General features: G+C 45.3%; 1 protein-coding gene across 1 annotated transcript in view; it reads right to left on the reverse strand.

The window, feature by feature from the left end:
- Positions 1-6,554: 6,554 nt before the first annotated feature.
- EREG (epiregulin) overlaps positions 6,555-19,824 on the reverse strand; it is a 100,737-nt gene continuing 87,467 nt past the window's right edge. The window contains exons 5-6 of the mRNA XM_078676011.1: positions 7,333-9,437; positions 6,555-7,247 (exon numbers count right to left, since the gene is read on the reverse strand). Coding sequence (XP_078532137.1) covers positions 9,362-9,437 — 76 coding nt within the window. The 3' untranslated portion in view covers positions 6,555-7,247; positions 7,333-9,361. The remainder of the gene's footprint in view (positions 7,248-7,332; positions 9,438-19,824) is intronic.

Here is a 19,824-nt window from a genome sequence, read left to right on the forward strand (position 1 = left end):
CCCAATGGGGCAGGGGCGTTTAATTTCCTCCCCTTACCTCTAGTTTGTTTAGATTTGGGAGTTTTGGACCTAAGTTCTTCTTGATTTTGTGGCCCTTGCTTCTTTTTAGGAATCGCCCCCTCTCTGGCTCCCTTATTGTTGTCGCAATAGGATTCTACGATTGGAGCTACCTCAGTATTCTGTGGTGGTATGGGTTGGGTGTTTTGAGTGTTGTGTAACACCATTAGGCTCATGTCCTCGAGATCGCTTGGTACATCAATAGTGATTTCTGGGCTGTTTGTTTGGGTGTCCGTAGGGTGAAATGGTGCCTGATCGGAGCTATGCATAATAGGCCTACCCGAGCTATTTTCAGGCGTTCTAGCTAGTGCCATCGGTCCCATAGAAGATCTCCTTACCCAATCAATTTCTTGTGAAATTCTTCGCTCCAGGACTTGGATCTCCTCAATCAGGAGTGAGCCAGCCTTGGCAAAGTAGGTGTCGATAGGGCCTTTAACCGCTCCAACTGCAGCAAGGGAGGATGTTTTACTTCTTGTTTCCCGAGTGCACATTTCTCAAAGGGACAGTAGGCTTGGTGGAGGCAGGCAAAGAGAGGGGGCCCGGACCGGACTCTCCCGTACTCGAACGGCCTCAAACGGCCCGCTCTTTGCCCGGTCTTCGCCCCGTGCTCCGACCCGCGCGCGTCCCGCGTCGCGGTTGAGCTGGGGCGGATTAAGTGCACCAAGGCAGGGGGCGTGGCCGCCGGGGGAAGAGGCACCAGCTGTGTCAGCTGAGGCTGCTGGTCCTCGCAGTCCTCCGGTCGGCTCCACGCGCAATCAAACGCTCTATGCCTCACCTGGGAGCGCGTTAGTTCTTCACCGATTGTGAAGCCGCTCACACCAAGCAGACACGGCGCATATGCAAATGAGCGGCACCCGCGAAGCGGGTGTCGCGAAAGGTAGCGTTGGTCCTTGAAACAAAAGTGCAGCAGGATCTGTCTCTCACAGCAAAGGGCAGCAATCCCCAGAGGCACCCACTCGATCTGTGGGCTCAGGCGGTCTTATTCCGAGAGGCAGGGGGCGTGGCCGCCGGGCACCAGCTGTGTCAGCTGAGGCTGCTGGTCCTCGCAGTCCTCCGGTCGGCTCCACGCGCAATCAAACGCTCTATGCCTCACCTGGGAGCGCGTTAGTTCTTCACCGATTGTGAAGCCGCTCACACCAAGCAGACACGGCGCATATGCAAATGAGCGGCACCCGCGAAGCGGGTGTCGCGAAAGGTAGCGTTGGTCCTTGAAACAAAAGTGCAGCAGGATCTGTCTCTCACAGCAAAGGGCAGCAATCCCCAGAGGCACCCACTCGATCTGTGGGCTCAGGCGGTCTTATTCCGAGAGGCAGGGGGCGTGGCCGCCGGGGGAAGAGGCACCAGCTGTGTCAGCTGAGGCTGCTGGTCCTCGCAGTCCTCCGGTCGGCTCCACGCGCAATCAAACGCTCTATGCCTCACCTGGGAGCGCGTTAGTTCTTCACCGATTGTGAAGCCGCTCACACCAAGCAGACACGGCGCATATGCAAATGAGCGGCACCCGCGAAGCGGGTGTCGCGAAAGGTAGCGTTGGTCCTTGAAACAAAAGTGCAGCAGGATCTGTCTCTCACAGCAAAGGGCAGCAATCCCCAGAGGCACCCACTCGATCTGTGGGCTCAGGCGGTCTTATTCCGAGAGGCAGGGGGCGTGGCCGCCGGGGGAAGAGGCACCAGCTGTATCAGCTGAGGCTGCTGGTCCTCGCAGTCCTCCGGTCGGCTCCACGCGCAATCAAACGCTCTATGCCTCACCTGGGAGCGCGTTAGTTCTTCACCGATTGTGAAGCCGCTCACACCAAGCAGACACGGCGCATATGCAAATGAGCGGCACCCGCGAAGCGGGTGTCGCGAAAGGTAGCGTTGGTCCTTGAAACAAAAGTGCAGCAGGATCTGTCTCTCACAGCAAAGGGCAGCAATCCCCAGAGGCACCCACTCGATCTGTGGGCTCAGGCGGTCTTATTCCGAGAGGCAGGGGGCGTGGCCGCCGGGGGAAGAGGCACCAGCTGTGTCAGCTGAGGCTGCTGGTCCTCGCAGTCCTCCGGTCGGCTCCACGCGCAATCAAACGCTCTATGCCTCACCTGGGAGCGCGTTAGTTCTTCACCGATTGTGAAGCCGCTCACACCAAGCAGACACGGCGCATATGCAAATGAGCGGCACCCGCGAAGCGGGTGTCGCGAAAGGTAGCGTTGGTCCTTGAAACAAAAGTGCAGCAGGATCTGTCTCTCACAGCAAAGGGCAGCAATCCCCAGAGGCACCTCACATTCAATTTTTTCCCACCTATATGCTTACATATAGAAAACGGTTCATTACTACTTTTTCCCCCTGCACTGGAAAAGCCAATGTGGCAGGCTTTAATGTGATAAACCGCATTTGTGCCTGTAACATACGTGAACAGTATTTGTGTATGCCTGTGTTTGCCTATACTGTCGAATTAAAGCCAGACCTATTTGCTTTTTATGTATGTATGTAATTGTTCTGTAATACACTGCTTTGTGACAAGTAGCAACTTTGTATTACTAAAGACTTAGGTGAAAGTATTATGGGCCACATGTATGTAGCACTGGATTTGTGATTTCCTAACAGTGAATATTCGCAATTCGCTTTTGGAAAACCGCAAACAGTTATGTACAACAGTGTGTTCTACACTGTTAGTGATTCCCGGTGGTCATAATTGACCCACTTCATTATTATTCATGAGGTAGGTCGCTATTTGTGACCCCTTAGGAATCTCAAATCTCTCGCAGGCAACAGCAAACCCCCCTGTCTATGTTTACTTTTAAATAAAACAATGTTTTTTTTAAATGCAGCCCATTTTTCCTAAAGGAAAAAGGGCTTTGTTTCAAAAACAAAATTGCAAAGTATTCTTCTCATTGGACCACTGCCTGCTCTTAAAAACGTTTTTGCATGCATTCAGAAAGGGAAAAGAGTCCCTTGAGGCCCCCTTTTCGTTTGGAAATTGGTGTTAAAAAGCAAATGTTTTGTGATCGCATTTTGGTTGCAAAATATCCACAAACAGCACTGTGAGTTGCTATTTGGAAGGGATGCTCTTAACGCGCCTCTTCCTAATATCGAATCGCTAAACCCATTTTGTGATTCGATGATAGGTTACCAAATCGTAAAATAGGGTTTTGTACATAGGAAAGTGCTATTTGTTGATCTCAAACTTCCCGATTCTGTGTATCGGGCTGTTTGCGACAAACAATGCTACGTATATGTGGCCCTTAACATGTTAACCAATTCCATTTCTAGGTCAAGGAAAATCTGCATTTTGTTAGGTATGGGAGATGTCACGTTGAGATTCAGATCTCAGGAGATCAAAAAGTGCTTCCAGTAGACCTACCCCATTTTCACACAGAGGGGAGGAGTCCCAGTGATTTTGAGATAAGAACGAAGACCTTTTTAAATTGTCTTCTCTTTTCTGTGTTTACTTTAATTCTGCCCAGCACCTAGATCAACCGGTCTCGGTGCATCTTTCAGGTTAAATATGAACTGTGAGGTCAGGTATGTATTGTTGGATCTCGGGTTTCAGATGAGAGTGGAGCTTGTAATTAATGCCTGTAAGAGTTTTTGCTTGCGACCTTTACATGCTTTTAAAAGATTGCACAATAGTCATATTTCAAATCTTTTCCATTTGGAGGCATTGAAGGTCCTTACGAACTGGAATGATGTAAGCCAAATTATTGAATGCAAAAGTCTTCTGCCTGATTCTCTAGTCTCTGGAGTTTACAGATCTTCTTTGCAACTACGACATCGACAGCATTACATTATTCAAATATCGACAACTCCAAGGGCATTTTCTGGAAAGCATGACCAGAAGTTAATGTTTTAGCTACTGCCCTAATTTGAAGACCAAAGAAGGTCATTAAACCATCCCAGTGCTTATTTTGTAAAAGAATACATTCTGGAGCCCAAAGTTTTGGTCAGAACACCGCAGCTGGCACTTGTGAATGTCCATACTGTATAGTAAGGATTCCACCTCATTCCTCTTTAATCCACCGCCATACACTCCCTGCTCGTTTATCTCACTCTTATAGGTTCATGCTTTCTTATTTTGTCACAGATGTTGTGTCTTAACCTTCCTCTTTCATTCCCTCTTGTGTGTGTTTTACCTGTCTTACCTTGGGTCAAAGTCTGAAGAGGAAAATTATGTTTGCACCAAAAATTAGTGCCAGTGGACCCAACTTGCAACCACCAGCTTTAATGAAGCACTGAGCCACACTCTAAAGGGCAGATTTATGAGATGTTGGCACAGGGCAGCACAGCGATTCAGCTTGCTGTGCTGCCTGGTCAAAGTGAAAGGGCAGGAATGCGGCACATCTATGGCGTATGGTGCATGACTGTTCTTTCACCCTATGGTGTTGTTTCGACAGCCTACCGCCAATGTAGACACCCTTGCATATTGGTGCAAGGATGTCTGTGTTGAAAACGACCGTTTTTGTGAAAGAAGGTGTCCCTTCTTGCACAACAGCAATCCTAGGAGGCTCTTTCCTCTCTCTATGTGTGCTGCTGAATGCAGCACAAATACAAAGAGATAAAAACTAAGAGAAATAGTAATATTTCTCCACGGTGCGCCTCCCCTGAGAAGGGCATAAGGTTTTGGCGCATCCCCAGGTTTACAAGGTCTTGTTAATTTGGAAATGCTTCAAAACCCATGGTTGTTGTGTAGAAACACTCACCACAATGCCCATGCGTGCCTTCCTAGGGCAGAGTAAGGCAACACACCGAATTGCACAGCATTGCCTTACTCCATATTGATGAGGCCATTCAAAGCCACGCAAAGTGGCCTTGTGTGGCTTCATAAATATGATTTAGTGGTTTGCGCCACTGTTGAGTCACAAAAAGTGATGCAGCGCAAGGTCCTCTTAAATATAGGCATACATTTATCAAAAGCTTATTCTGTGGTTAGAGTGGTCCTGAGCACCTCCGGCCAAATGAAACGCAAGCTGGGACTTGAAGGATTTTAAACTATGGGAATTTTGGTCTTTTGAAATTCAGACAGAAGTAGCTCTCCTTCATCCAGTGAAGTACATATTTCAGTACTAATGCTTTTGTGCTGCCCCACTCTTTCGCGGTTTAATAGTTTATTTCCTTAGTTTCCAACAACACTCACCCATTGTGACACCTTCAATGTTAGAGGCATCTTAGACATAAGACAGTTGTACGAGGCAACAATTTGAGCGTACTTGACAACCCGTATGTTCCCATGAACATACCCAAGACTCCAGACAGCAGATGCCTAACTTTCAATTTTGCTTCAGTAAGGTCAGGTTAAAGTTCCAGGTTATCTGTTGCAGAGTTTTAGTTCTGTTCCGCCATGTTCCCTGTGAAAATTAGCTTTTTATTTCATCACTGCACAAGTCAATCAAGAGACTGTCATGATGATCGTCTCGTCCTCAGAAACAGGATGACAAGAGTAACAATGCAGGCTGATCTTCGATCCGACCCCTACGACTAGCCAGGGAAGAAAAGAAAATCCAGGGCAAAGGGAAAGAGGGGCGAAAAGAGAGAGTGCCTGGTAAGCCAAAGCTACTCTCTCGCATTGTCTGATCTGTTAATGATAAGAATTGTGACTTTTATTCTGTACTAGACCTGCACCTCCTCTAATAGTCAGAAAGCTAAGGACCTGATTCACAAAGGTAAACTTACACTTTCGTGTAAGTTTACAATTGTTTGGTATTCACAAAGCGATTCACGCTAGTAGTTCAGAGGCTCTGCACATAAAAATATAATTTTGTTTTGGGAGGACATTAAAAGACCTATTCTTTTATGTGTGGAGACTCTGCTCTTGTAAACATACTATTCGTAAATCCCTTTGTAAATAGCGAATAATCCTAAATTTACAAGAAAGTAAGTGTAAGTCTACCTTTGTGAATAAGGCCCTAAATGTTTTCTCTGATGACAAAATATTTTTCACCAAAGATACCTGCAATACATTTTTAGTTCCAGTTATATTTATGCAATTGTCCAAAATACACTTTTCCTACTGCTCAGTAAATCTCCACTGAGAAATTACATGTTATGTACAAGACGATGAGACCAAGATCCAGATTCTAATCTATACAACTGATTAAGACAAGGGTGATGACCCTCTATTGTTTTAAGTAGGGGTTTTATAGTCCTCTAGTGTAATGGGGGTAGATATTTTTCCTTAATGAACTGTGCAGAAATTCTATCAAGATTTTGAATTATCTGCAATGTGTACTTAACCTTTTCAGCGCGACCGCGATTCCCCCTCCGGTGCTGGGCCGTAATAAAAATGGGTGTGGTCGTGACGGAACGGTTCCGTCATGAGCACAGCTCAACCGTAGCTCATGACGGAACCGTTCCGTCATGAGCATGGAAGGGGTTAGGCGCTTTTCAAGGCTGTGCCTATTAACGAAGACCAGACGTTTGGGTGCACAATCAGGCAAAGGAGGCAAACAAGTTTGAATGAATCAAAAGCAACACTACTTTGAACCAACATCATTATTTTTCTGTTTTCTTATAGGCAAGTAACAACCATGGTAACAGCTGCAATTCTTTTTACATTTTAAATTGATTGACACAGGTGCGGAGATTAAAAATGACAATAACCAATGTAAAATTAGGCATGTTATTACATTATCAAACACATTAAGTGCTAGCTATTTTAGAGTAACTAACACATTAAAAGTACAACCACATGCAACATAAATACCCCATATAAAAACACTTGACATATTATATTTAAAAAGATAATAATTTGATGGACTTAATATTTTAGGTTTAAAATATAAACTTCTTTAAAACAAAATAAAAAAATACACATTTACATAAAGTTTACTAACTAAGGGGAACAGAGTAGTCCATTTCTAAAGATGATTGCTTTTGAATTAGCAGTACTGAGTTGAAGAAACTCGGATCTGCCATGTGACGCTTTGAGACCAAAACCTTTTAGCTATAATGCCCCAGAGTCTTAGCTTTTGTGTTGTAACCTCAGAACTCTTAGGGCCCCATTAAACAAGAAAATGGAGCAGCGCTTTGCTGCAAGCCATTTAGCTGTGCCATGCTGCGTCATTTTCAAAGCACAGCGATTGCTTGTATTAACAACAATACAACGCATCCCTGTGATTTCCCCGGCTCTGGCACACAATTGGCTTCAACGCTCCAGTGCAAGCACCCTTGTGTCATCTTGCAAGGGTTCCTGTGCTGTGGGGATGATTGTGCAGGAAGGGACACCTTCTTGCTCAAAACAATAATTATTGGCATTTTTCTCTTTCTATGCATGCTGCAGAATGCAGCACGCGTAGAAAGAGGAAGGAACAAGGAGAAATAAAAGTATTTATCCTCGTTGCACAAGCTTCCCCATAGAAGGCATAGTATTCTGACACATTCCCAGGTTTCCAAAATGTTGTAAATCTGGGAATGTGTCACGTTCCATGGATGCTGCGTGGCAATGCCCACAGCAACACCCATCAAACACCCTTTTCACGCGGGAAACAGCGTTTACAACGCAATTTTTACCACGCACTACCTTTACCACGCAACTTTTACAACGCAATTCGTTACAACGAATTGCGCTGGGGGGCGCTCTAGGATAGGCAATAGTTTAATTTACTATCCAACACCTTCCCTACTATCCACGGGGACTGGAGTTGGAATAGTAAATTAAACTATTCACTATCCAGCGCCCCCCAACGCAAGTCATTGTAACGACTTGCGTTGTAAAACCTGCGTTGTAAAGGGCATGCGTGGAAAAAGCATGCGTTGTAACGACATACATCCTTTTCACGCAGAGTAATGCGTGAAAGGTGCCCATTGTTATAAGGCCAAGACAAGTCACGCAGGGTGACTTTACGTGACCTTGTAAATATTGGCAAGCCCTTTGCGCAGCTGGTGGGCCAAAAAAAGGGAAGCACCTGTGGAGCAATGGGCTTGTAAATAAGCCCCTTATTCTCTTCCTCAGAGTACAAAGCCAACACATCTGCCATGCGCTATGTGAAGAGCTTTGGGGAGAGATACCCGGGGACAACAGCTTTCAGTAGTAGGAGGGAGGGTAATTATAGCTATTGGGTCTGCAATCTTCTGGTGTCAATCCCTTGTCAGGACTGGGGAAGCTGATTCTGCTGTTGACAGATCTGTGCCGGCTGTCCATGCTGTAAGAAACTATTTTGACACATATCTAAATCCATAACCAAAAGTCAATAGCACAGTGTAACCATCCTCAAAATGTCATGTCCTGGTTTTGTATTGATCGAATGAGTACTTACAACAAACATTTCTAACTGTAAACAGATGATAACTAGACCTGAACAACAGTTGCATGTTCAGACCTGCAGAGTAGGTACACGCGGGACCACATATCCAAAATAATTGGCATGAGAAGGAGAGCGAATGGTCTGCCTTGATTTCAAGACAATAAATAACATATGTAATTAAAGATGTTCGAGCATTTAGGATGGTGGTTTTGAGAATGCAAACGATGTTAATTTATCTAAAGAGTCAAGGGTACTGGACTTGACCTCACAAGCCAGCTGAGCACTGATAACATCACAGCTGTGAACACGTGCTCCACTCGTTGCCCCATTCAGTTTCTTATTCACTAATGATAGACTAGCATAGGGTCAAGGAGTGATAAAGAGAGATTGACGAGGCTTTGAGACATGAACCATGTTTACTTTCCTCCTCTGTCTTCATGCATCCAGTACTAGTAGTGGGAGCTTGGGGTCTTAGCAGAGGCGTGACATTATCAGCAGCTGACACTGGCTTGTGAAACCGCCCTTCCCAGAATCATTTGAGGTCCATCTGCATGTCTCTTCTTGTCTCCATGCCACTGTGGGTTTAAATGTTGTTAGCATGTAATGGCCTCTCAATGGTACGCGAGCTTTACATCATCAGAAAGCCAATGTGGACAAGAAATAGTAACTATGAACAGATGGGCAAATCTTGGATGTTGGTGCAGTTCCGACATGGAGAAAAGTGTAAATGCAATCCCCTGAGTATACCGTTATTTCAGTCATACTTTCGACGTACCACGCACAGCCTATTAGGAAGAATAAAAACAGTTTTTTTGTATACAGCTTTATCGAAGAATAGAAAAATCCAGCAGGGCTAGGTAACCAAGTTGCCTCGTTTGTGTTCTACTTTTCAGCTGCAAATATCTTTTTGGTTTTCTGGCGTCCATGTTGAAGGTACTGTTTCAAGGTGAGCATGGGTTCCGTGGAGGAAAAGTATTGGAGTTTCCGTTCCTCCTACAGGCACTTCACACTGCATCATTTGCATCATTTCACCAAAGGGAATGGGGGTGTTACTGAAGTGTCGTACTACACACTCCTCTGGTGTAAACATCCAGTCTATTCACTGCACGTATTGACTTCCATGTATACCTTCTTAGACTGGTGCTGCTTCTTGAGCTGCTTGCTCCTGTACCTACAATTAAAAGAGACAATACATTAAAAGGTGTAATGATAAAAAGAATTCTTCCGTTTTCTGAACAAGAAGCACAGTATGTGCACCAGACAATTCTTAACACTGGAGTTTGGATGTTGTTTGTGACACAGGGCCTAATTTAGATCTTGGCGGAGGGGAATACTACATCACAAACGTGACGGAGGTCCCGTCCGCCTTATTACTATCCCATTGTATCCTATGGTGATCGTAATAGCGGCGATCCTGTCCGCCATATTGTGGATCCCATTATATTCTATTAAGATCATAATACGGCGGACGGGATATCCGTCACGTTTGTGACAGAGTAGTCAATCCCCGAGATCTAAATAAGGCCCACAGCAATTCTGGGCTCATTTAATTTAGAGTGGACCTTCAGTCTGAGCCCATCAGTCCAGTCTCACAATGGAGACAAACAAGCAACTCACAATAAATAATGCCTATTTATGACCAGCTAGTGTGGCCTGGTGTTATGGCTTTAAGACTACACTGAGAAATCGTTTGGGACCTTTGTAATCAACCTTCAACTGTCTCCTAGAGGACTGTTGTCTTAAAATCCATGAGTAAAAACCCTCTCGTTATGTTTAGACAGTTGAGACAGAAGGATAAATAGTTACTGCTAACTGCATATTTTTTATCCACAGAGTCAAAATGAGATATTATTGCGCCAGCAGAAAGTCAATTTTCTGCAGGGCTATTATGCAGCTTAAAGGAAATATAAGTTCCTCCATGGGTGAAAAATACTCACTGCATTACAGACTTGTTAATGAAACCACCATCATTTTCCAAAATGTTCTTTATCCTTTATTGACAATAAAATGCAACTTTTTCAGTGAAGCAATGACATTTATAGCGTAAGTGGGAAGTAATTTAATGTACTTTTACTTAGCGTTCATTTTGGAAAAATGAAAAGCATTCTAAGATGGCTTTTGTATGTGTGCACATTCCAGTTATCTTGGAATGCCTTTTTTAAAGTTTATAAACAGTTACTCCAAGATAGCTGCCAAAGCCTGCGCTTATGGCTGACATTGTGGAGCAGTTTTTCATAAAGCTTATGAGAAAGCCTTCCATGATGGTTGCCCGCCAATGTATCAGTGGCAGGCAGAGCAGGGTGAGGTCAGGTGGGTGCTGAGGGAGACTTTATTTGTTAGCTTTCATATAAAAGATGCAGGGGTGGGCAAGAGGGGAAGAGAGAGTGCAAGGATAGAAAGGAAACTGCCTCCCTTGCACTGTAATGCAAGGTGCTGATGTCAGTAAGATAAAACCCATACAATCACAACATGGTGAGACTGAAATACTCCTTTGTTGGGCCAAGCACAACAACAGGCAGGAAAGCCATTGTATTAGCAGCAGAGAACTGAGGTAAACGAGAAGGCCAACAAATCCTGAACAAGGAGCAGATCTAAAGCTTGCACTAAGGGCCTGATTACGATGTCCAGTGTATATATCCAACTTCCGGATTACAATCCTGGCAGTTGGAGCGATTTGGGTTGGGGAAAGACCACAATTCAATTCAATTCAATTTCAATTTTGGGAAAGCCACCAACTCTGAGGTGGTGGCCGTAGCCTAATCACTACAATGCAGGCGGTACCTGCAGAGGCACCACCAATAGGAATTAGGATGTCCCTTTCCCTCTGCCTTTACATGGTGGTCCCAACTCCATTTAAAGGCAGACAGAAAGGGACTTTTGGGGCCCCTTAGCAGGGCCCCGATCTCAAATGGGCCTCCACTATGGTGCCCGGCAGGCACATGTTGTATTCACACAAACACCCAATACAAAGTAGCACGGAAGGAGTATGCAGTTCCTGTAGGGAGGGGAAAGAAGAAGGCGGCTAGGTTGTTCAACACCCTTACTCAGTAGTTCGGTGCTACATTGTATTTACTGGGGCCTGTAATCTGGATCTATATGTGCCCCTTTTCCCTCAGTTGTATTGAGTACTTGAGCGTGGTGAACAACCGTGGGATTCCCTTTCCCCCATAGGAGAAGACTTTCGACTCTCCCTCCTCTCGGGACCTCTTTGCCCTTGAGATACCCTCCTCACAATGGAAAACAACCAAGGCCTGTGGTCTGGAGAGGACATGGTGGCAGAACTTCTTCAGACATCATCTTTATTAGGAACAGATAGTGGTGACTCGAGTACCCAGAGAGGCGACTGGCTGTCACTCACAGCTATGAAAAAAGAGTGGGTCAAGATCACCCTTCATGGTGCCATCATGGCTGAGTATTTGAGAGCAAACATTGCCCCCAATGGACCGCTAGTGAGCAACTTCCCCAGGCTGTTCCTAGAGGATGCAACTTTCAAAAAAGAGTGGTCCCTGGTAGCCTGGAAATGCACCAGGGACTGGCTGATTCTGATAATCAACACCAGCAAACACTTGGCGGATGCCCTATTAGTGAGGATACAAATGGCTGAGGGAGAATTAAAGACCAGTATCCAGATCAGGGCATATACAAATTAACTGGCCGAGATCAACAATGACATGACCGATCACAAGGAGTTTCTACTGAAACAGAAAATCACAAAATTGCAAAAGGACATAAGAACATTTGAGAAAGAGAAAGTGTACCCTTACCTCCAGGACTATCACGCCCCACCAGTCAGGTCTCTCGCAGAAGGGCTCATCTAACAGCAACTCCAGTACTGACAGTTGGGTAAGTGTCAGGAATAGATGCAATCCTCAAACCCTGTTCCTCTGGTACGAGGGACCATAGTTCCAAGGCCCTCCAGGCCCCTACTATTGGCAATACCCCATGTTCCCACATGGACCACAACAATTCTACCCACAACCTCTCATTCCCCCTCCTTTTTTAGACAGAGGATGGGGCAGAGGAAGAGGATGAAGAAGAGGCAACAAGAGGGTACAGTGGCAAGCCCCATTTCAACAACCGGTACAGACCCGGAGCCAGACAGGCACATTAAACTAAAAGTGAACCTATCCCCCAGGCCTCTGACATTCATGGAGACTGAAGTCCTGGAAAAAGGACTTGGGTTTGACCCTACCCCCAAACAGGATGACTTCTGGGAGTCCTGTGAGTTACACCAGTTCTATAGGAAGATACACTTAAGGGCAAACTGTTAAAGTTATGGGATGACTCTGGTTTACATAACCCTTCTAAATTCACTCCTCATGCCGGCCAAATCACCCACAAGATCCTCACTTTTGAGCCGGCGGTCCTGAAGGAGGCAACCAAGGGGAATAAGAAACAATCTTTCTACAATCTCTCCTACATTGAAACAACAGCCGTTAACACCCTTGCTAATGACACCTCTATCACGATCCAACCAGAAGACAAGGGCGGGGCCATCATGATCTTATCCACTGACAATTACGAAAGGGAGTGCTTGGCGCAACTATCCAATCGTCAGTATTATACCCCCATTTATCACGACCCAACAGGGTTTTAACCTCTCGTATCACCTCCATGGTGAATACTGCTGAGACTGAGGGATGGATCAGCAAGAAAGAGACAGACTTCCTGGTCAAGAAAGACCCTAAGGTCTCTTACTTTTACGTACTCCCTAAGATCCATAAAAATCAGATTCCTACGACCGGATGGCCAATTGTCTCTGGGATTGATTCTTTACTCTAACCCCTCTCCAGGTTCTGTGACCACTTCCTCCAACCAGTGGTCCAGAAGACCCCATCATTCTTGCAGGACATCAGGGACGTCCTGAGACATATCAATACCATTGACACTGACCAGGAGATCCAACTACTAGTGACACTCAATGTGGAGTCCCTATATACAAACATTCGACAAGGGGCTACACTTGAGGTTGAGGAAGCAGCACTGTGGTCAGTTGATTGGGTCTCTCTCACAACAATCAGCTTCATTATGGAGTGTGCCTCTTTAGCTCTGACCCAACATTTCTTTCAATTCAAAAGGTAACTTTATCACCAAACACAGGGCACAGCAATGGGGAGCACCTTCTCACCAAGCATGGCCTTCCTCTACATGGCAGCCTTTGAGGCAAGGTGCATTTTCAACATGCCCAACCCATTCTCCCAGAACATACTTCTATGGCAAAGGTACATAGATAACATCTTGGTATTCTGGAAGGGGGATGTACATACATGCAACTAGTTCTGTAGGTGGGTGAACACTCTCAACCCATACTTACACTTCACAAACACCATCTCTGACACTCGTATTCCACTTATGGACTTGAAGATAACACTGACGGAGGGTAGATTACACACCACGGTCCACAAACAACCAACTGACCGCAACAGTTTGATACTGTATGGGAGCCATCATCCAAAGGCTCTTATGGACAACCTCCAGTTTGGGCAGTTCCTGCACTTTAGGGGTAATTGCAGCACCACCCAGGATTATGACGATGTGGCATCCCAATTCACACAACCTAATACAAAGGGATTCCCGGTACATAGAATTAACACTGCCAGGAAGAGAGCCAAGAACAATAACAGGGCGGCCTTACTCGAGAAAATACCCAAAACTGAGGAGGACATACTGACCTGTGTGACGACATTCACCCTACATTCAAATAGGATTAAACAAATCATTCGAAAGAACTGGGGTATCCTACAGACGGGGAAACTGGCACTGGCCTCTCCCAGGTTTACGTTTAAATGTACTAGCAACTTAAAGGACCTTTTGGTCCACACACGTTCCCACCCTGGTCCACGCCACAGTAACCAACCAACCAACTTTATGGGGTCTACCTACGGTCACAGGCCACTCAGCATGTGGCTCGTGTTCCATGAGCCCTCTTACTGAGAGAACCAAAGAACTACAGCTATTGCCCAATTTTAGATGGGTCTAAAGGTATCACACCAATTGCAACACAAACAATCATATTTACACCATTATATGCCCTTGCAAACAGAGGTACATTGGCATGACAACCAGGGAACTGAGGGTCAAGATTATGGAGCACCAAAGCAACATACGCTGCAACAGACTAACTACCAAACTCTGTCAACATTTCACAGATAAGGGACATGCTACCTGATAGCTTAAGGTGGACAGTGATTGAGGCCCACACCACTCTTAGCAAACAGGGTATGTTCAGGAGAGAGCAACACTGGATTTTCAGACTATCCTGCAACAGAGATGGGTCCAATGAGGATATTCGGTGGGGGAGGTAAATAATTAGAGCCTCCTCCCCCCACTATCTGCCCACTTGATTCCCACTGCATGCAGTTGATGTCACTGACTGCAGATACTAGCCATCACCAGCGGGGCCTTGGTACCCCTTGAACACAATCTACTTTGCCACAATAACCAAGCCTGGCTTCATACAATCCCTGTTGCCATGGCCATTTGGACTCCCTCCTTCACCTCTTACATGTTATAACTATAATGACATCCCATCGGGCTATATCACATGTAGAGGTATCAGTGTTTACATCCCAATGCCTGGACAACACCAACTTAAAATAACTCCACTGCGTGATCTGTGTGTCCCACTATGATTGTCTGACTTCAGCCTGCAGACCAATATTGTTGGTCAATTTGGTATTTCCTTCACCCCTATTTCCATTGCCAATGGCGTTGGCCTCAAGATGTCCCAAGAGTGTGGGAACACTTTAGCGCATACATGCGCACGTGTGACTCATCCAATACAGTACCCACCTTTTGAATGCTTTGCACATTCCACATTATAAGATGGTCGCCATAGCTTTAATCAATAGCTTTATGCTTCTACCCCCTTTCGAAGATGGCTGCCATATATTTATCGACCTGTGGATGCCACATGCATTCACGTTCTAAGATGGCCAACACGTTTTAACCGGGAGCTTGTAGCTTCAACCCCCTTCAAAGATGGTTGCTGCATGTCCCTCGACCTTCCACTTCCAGGTCGTTTCCCTGCTACTTAAAGCCACTGGCTTCACACACCTCACTTCCTCCCAACGAGACAGAGCAAGGGGTAGGTTCCCAGCACCTGTTTTCCAGGTAAACTGTAAGTAAAAGGTCCCCGCTGTTCTTCCCCTTCCCCTCACCTGCCCCCCTTGGCACCAGACACCTATGTCACTGTGATAGGATGCTTATCCTACGACAGCCTTGCATCTTTGCTTATACCCATCATGTTTTTATCTTCCCCCTTTCTCTCCTCAAAACCAGCATGATGTTAACTTTTGTAACAATCGTTGCTCTGCCTAACTAGTGACGAGGCGTGACTTGAACCCGAATTGGGTGAGTTCCATCATGCCATTTCCTAAGGTGGTTGGTTACCACCAATAACACCAGTATGTTTTGTATATGTCAAGTGTGCCACAAGTCTGCTTATTATGTTTGTCTGGCTGTTAAAAAGCAATTGTACCTCGGCACTCTAACATTTAACAAAAAGCAATTTTTTGTATAGTGATAAGCTTTGAACAAAGGGCCTATTTGAGCAATCCCAAATCAGTAATTCCTTTTATATTGCCTTGTTTCATAGGTAGGACAACATGAAAAATGCATACATCATTTAAAGAGAAGAAAACATCAGGTTGATATATTCTCTGTATGTATGAATTAATATGATTTGAGCCAAGATTCTTTCTTTTTTCAAATACTCTATACAATTCAAAGCACAGTACATATAGTTTCAAATTCAGTGCAAAGTTTAAATATTTGATATTGCATTGAAATGTTCTTCGCTTTGAGCACTGTGATCGAAAGTGTAAGCCAGAATGAAGGTCCTAATCCTAGAGCCTTCCAAGTGATGGCAGTTGAGAAGGTGCCAAAGACAGCCGACACGTGTTTCGTTACCAATGCGTAACTTTCTCAAGGCTTATTTCTTGTACTGATAGTATATCACAGTGAAGAAATTTGAATCAATTGCAAAGTGATTCATAGAGGTATTTGATTGGTACTTATTTTCCATATTGAATTTCCAACCCTTTGGGAAATTTATCTCAGATGCTGGATCAAGCGACAAGTCTATTATTAGTGGACCTGAAAAAGTAAACGGATTCAAATTCGCCCCTCCGAAATTCCAAGCCTATCTGTGCAAAATTCGGTTAATCCATGTGACATTAGGTCATAAAGGGCATTTAAATGAAAAGGTTTCTATCACACAGCAATAAGGCTATTGGTATGCCTGAAAAAAGGATTATTTGTTAGTGCAACAAGGGCTCTGATATGTCCTTCTAGTGCAGTGGTGTGGTCCGAAGCTCGGGGCGGTCCTATCGGTCTCGTGTCTGACCATGCACCTCTTGAGTTGCCCTAAAGACTTGTGCATGTGTTTGTGGCATGTTTTTAATTTCATTCTGTAGGCATTATTACAGTATGTGCATACCTTTGTACCTTTGCGTACTGTTGTTTTTCTCTCTCTGTTTTGAATCTCAATGGTTGGTCGCATGATTTGTATTATTAAGGTACCTCATTGAAGGGTCATCAGTTATTGGTTCATTTTCCATAACCAACCACCCATGTAGATAGTGCATCAAGATGGTTCCTGAAGAATTGCTGAGTGATTTACACACACAGGGCAAGACACATGTTGACCATGACTACACACATATAGACACCTCCGGCCATTACAATCTGCAGTATCCCTATTCTGGTTTTAATTGAGACGAGTGGGCTTGCAGATTAAAATTCATTTTGGAGCACCACCTCGCCCCATTTCATTTCTGCTCACATCCTCTCAAAACTACACCACTAGGCCCCTCACACACACGTCACCTATAAGGCTTGGGAAAAAGATCTCCGACAAAGAGCCCCTCATAGGGTGCCTGTCAGGCATTGCAGCACCAGCCTGACGAGGAGTAAGCCCTATGATGAAGCATGACACTCAAATGGGTGTTTGAGGGCCCCACTTCCCAAATTGGGGGACAACCACACTCCAAGTCTGAGTAAGGATGTTGACCAACGTAGCATCCTTCTTCTTTCCCCACCTTACAGGAACTGCATACTCCTTCAGTGCTACGTTGTATTTATTTGGGCCTGTATGCTGGACCTATATGCGCCCCTAATCCCTCATTTGCATTGATTATTTCAATTGTAGCCAAGCCTATCACCTCGATACACCTAAACTCTACAACTTGCGGACTCTCTCTGTATACCTGGAAAAGCTCTAGGCAGTTAATGGTTCTTGCGGGGGATAATTGCCTGCCTTCAGTAGCCTTTGTGATCACAGAGGCAGGACATCAGAAGTTATATAATAGCTAGAAACTTTCATAACTGAACGTCAAGTGTAATCAGTAGTATGGAGTATTATTAGTCGTGAGATCAAAAATGAACTAAAAAGAATAGGGTGGTCTCATAAGAGGACAATTTAGGTCTTAGGAAAGAGCTGCTATACAGTACTAATTTTTTAATATACAATCAAACCTGTTTTACATTCCCGTAGTTCGAGAACAAACAAACTTGTCATGCTTTAGAAGGAGACAACACAATCGAAAACTAGTTGAGTCTTACACTATTTCTGCTATTTAGATTTTTCCTTAATTAAATGAAGCCTATTTTACAATGTATTTTTGTGGGCCTTGGATTCTGTTTGTTTGCTGATGCGCTAATCATATGCAGCAACGGAATCTTGTATAGCAGCATTTGTTGTATGCTATTTGGCTTCATTCTTCAGCTTTTGTACCACACATACCAGGTTAAAGTTCTTCTTTTGCAAGCTTAAATATCAGCTGTCCGTGCAACATAACCACATTCCATTTTCAACACCTATCTCATCCTGGTATGTTGTGCTTCTATAGTAACTCTATTCATACTTACAAACATTTTAAGGGACAGCTTATCTTTGATGAAACAATCTTCATTGACAGTACATGAGGAACTTTTTGGCTAGTGGTGATGACAGGACCTTGAAACTGAAATTTTAGATGTCACAACAATATTTTATTTATTTTTATTCAATTCTATTCTTCTCAATACTTCTCTTACTTCCCTCGTGAAGCCAAATGTCTCTATCACTACCACTGTAATGAGCTGCTCAGAAAGAGGTTCTCGTCTGCCTTTGTTACACTACCATGGGCAACAGCTAGACAGGTATGAACAGAGGAAAGACTGGGAAGATGCAGTGAAGAGAAATACTGTAGTGATTAAGGCAGTTAATTTAAGTGCAGCTGTTGTACAACCTTGTGGATGAGGTGAGGGAAAGGGACACCTCACCCAAATTACTGTGGAATGCTTTATCATAGGTGTCCCTTTCCTCAAGGAAAGTTAATACCACTGTGAGACGGGACCCAGCGGAGCTCACTCTAGGGCTGGACTACGAGACCCAGACTTCCCTGCGCGAGCAGGACACGGTCCACTCAGCCACATCCAACAGGAAACACGGACGGCGATCCATGCCTCTCCTCTCTTTCCACAGCGAGGATCGACGTCAAGAGGAGGAGCTACGGAAGGACCAGTAAAAACGGACGCCAACCAGGAAGAGGGGTCGCAGAACGTCGTGGAGGCGGACCCTGGGACGGACCACGCGGAAGACGCCGAATCTCGGAGCCGGGTGCCAGAGCTGAACGCCGAGAGTCAAGACAGCGTTCCTGAGCATGAGGAAGAGGCGGGGGAGACCGAAGACCGCTGGACGGAGGAGTGGTGGTGTCCCCCAGAGGAGGCTGGAGAGCGTGCCGTGACTCAGGAGAGTTACGGCGGGGCCTGTGAGTGAAACTGGCCCTGGGTTCATTGTGGGTTCCTCGCTGTTACGGAGGTGGGTGGTGGAGTGTATATCGTGGGAGGAGGGTGGAATTGATTTAAGGGGAAGAAGTGCACAACTGCATGCGTACACGAAACAGGCACTCAAAGCGGCACCTTGGTTTAAGACATAGTAATTTTGGTCTACACAGCTGTCCCTACTACCTTATCACCCCGGAGCTTATCCAAGACCTACCCTCCCTCCCTCTCACCAACCTTCACGCCCAGACCCTATGCACAACCTACCCCCCCCGTTCCATCTGTTGAGCACTACCGGGTGTAGGAAAAGGGCTAATAACGATCAGACGAACTGACGGCTCCTTTTCTCCTTTCCTCTCGGTACCCTCCGGGTAAACCAACACCATGGAGCCCCCATGGCCCCAGGAGCCACATCATCAGGATGGAGAGGGAGAGACAACGCTGAGTACCACGACCAACCCTTCCTCCAAAAGTGAAGAGACAGTTGCTGAGGGAGGATCTTTGGAGCCTATTGTGAAACCTAAGACTGTGACCTCTGATAATAAAGGCGCTGTTCGACAATATATTCAGCCTCCGCGTCTGTATATCCGACCTGCCCTCCCACAACCACCTTGAGTGACTCACCCAAATGTGAGAGTTTAGGATAATGTTTTTTTTCGGGGTAAGAACTAGGATCCAGTTGTTTAAAAATGCCTTATGGGTATTGTAAGGAAATGCCTCGTTTTGCATGTTTATCCCCACATTTGTGGACTGGTGTTGCTGGTTTTTCGACTCTGAGAGTGCACCGGCCC

Source organism: Lissotriton helveticus, chromosome 2_1, assembly GCF_964261635.1.
Source record: "Lissotriton helveticus chromosome 2_1, aLisHel1.1, whole genome shotgun sequence".
NCBI lineage: Eukaryota > Metazoa > Chordata > Amphibia > Caudata > Salamandridae > Lissotriton > Lissotriton helveticus.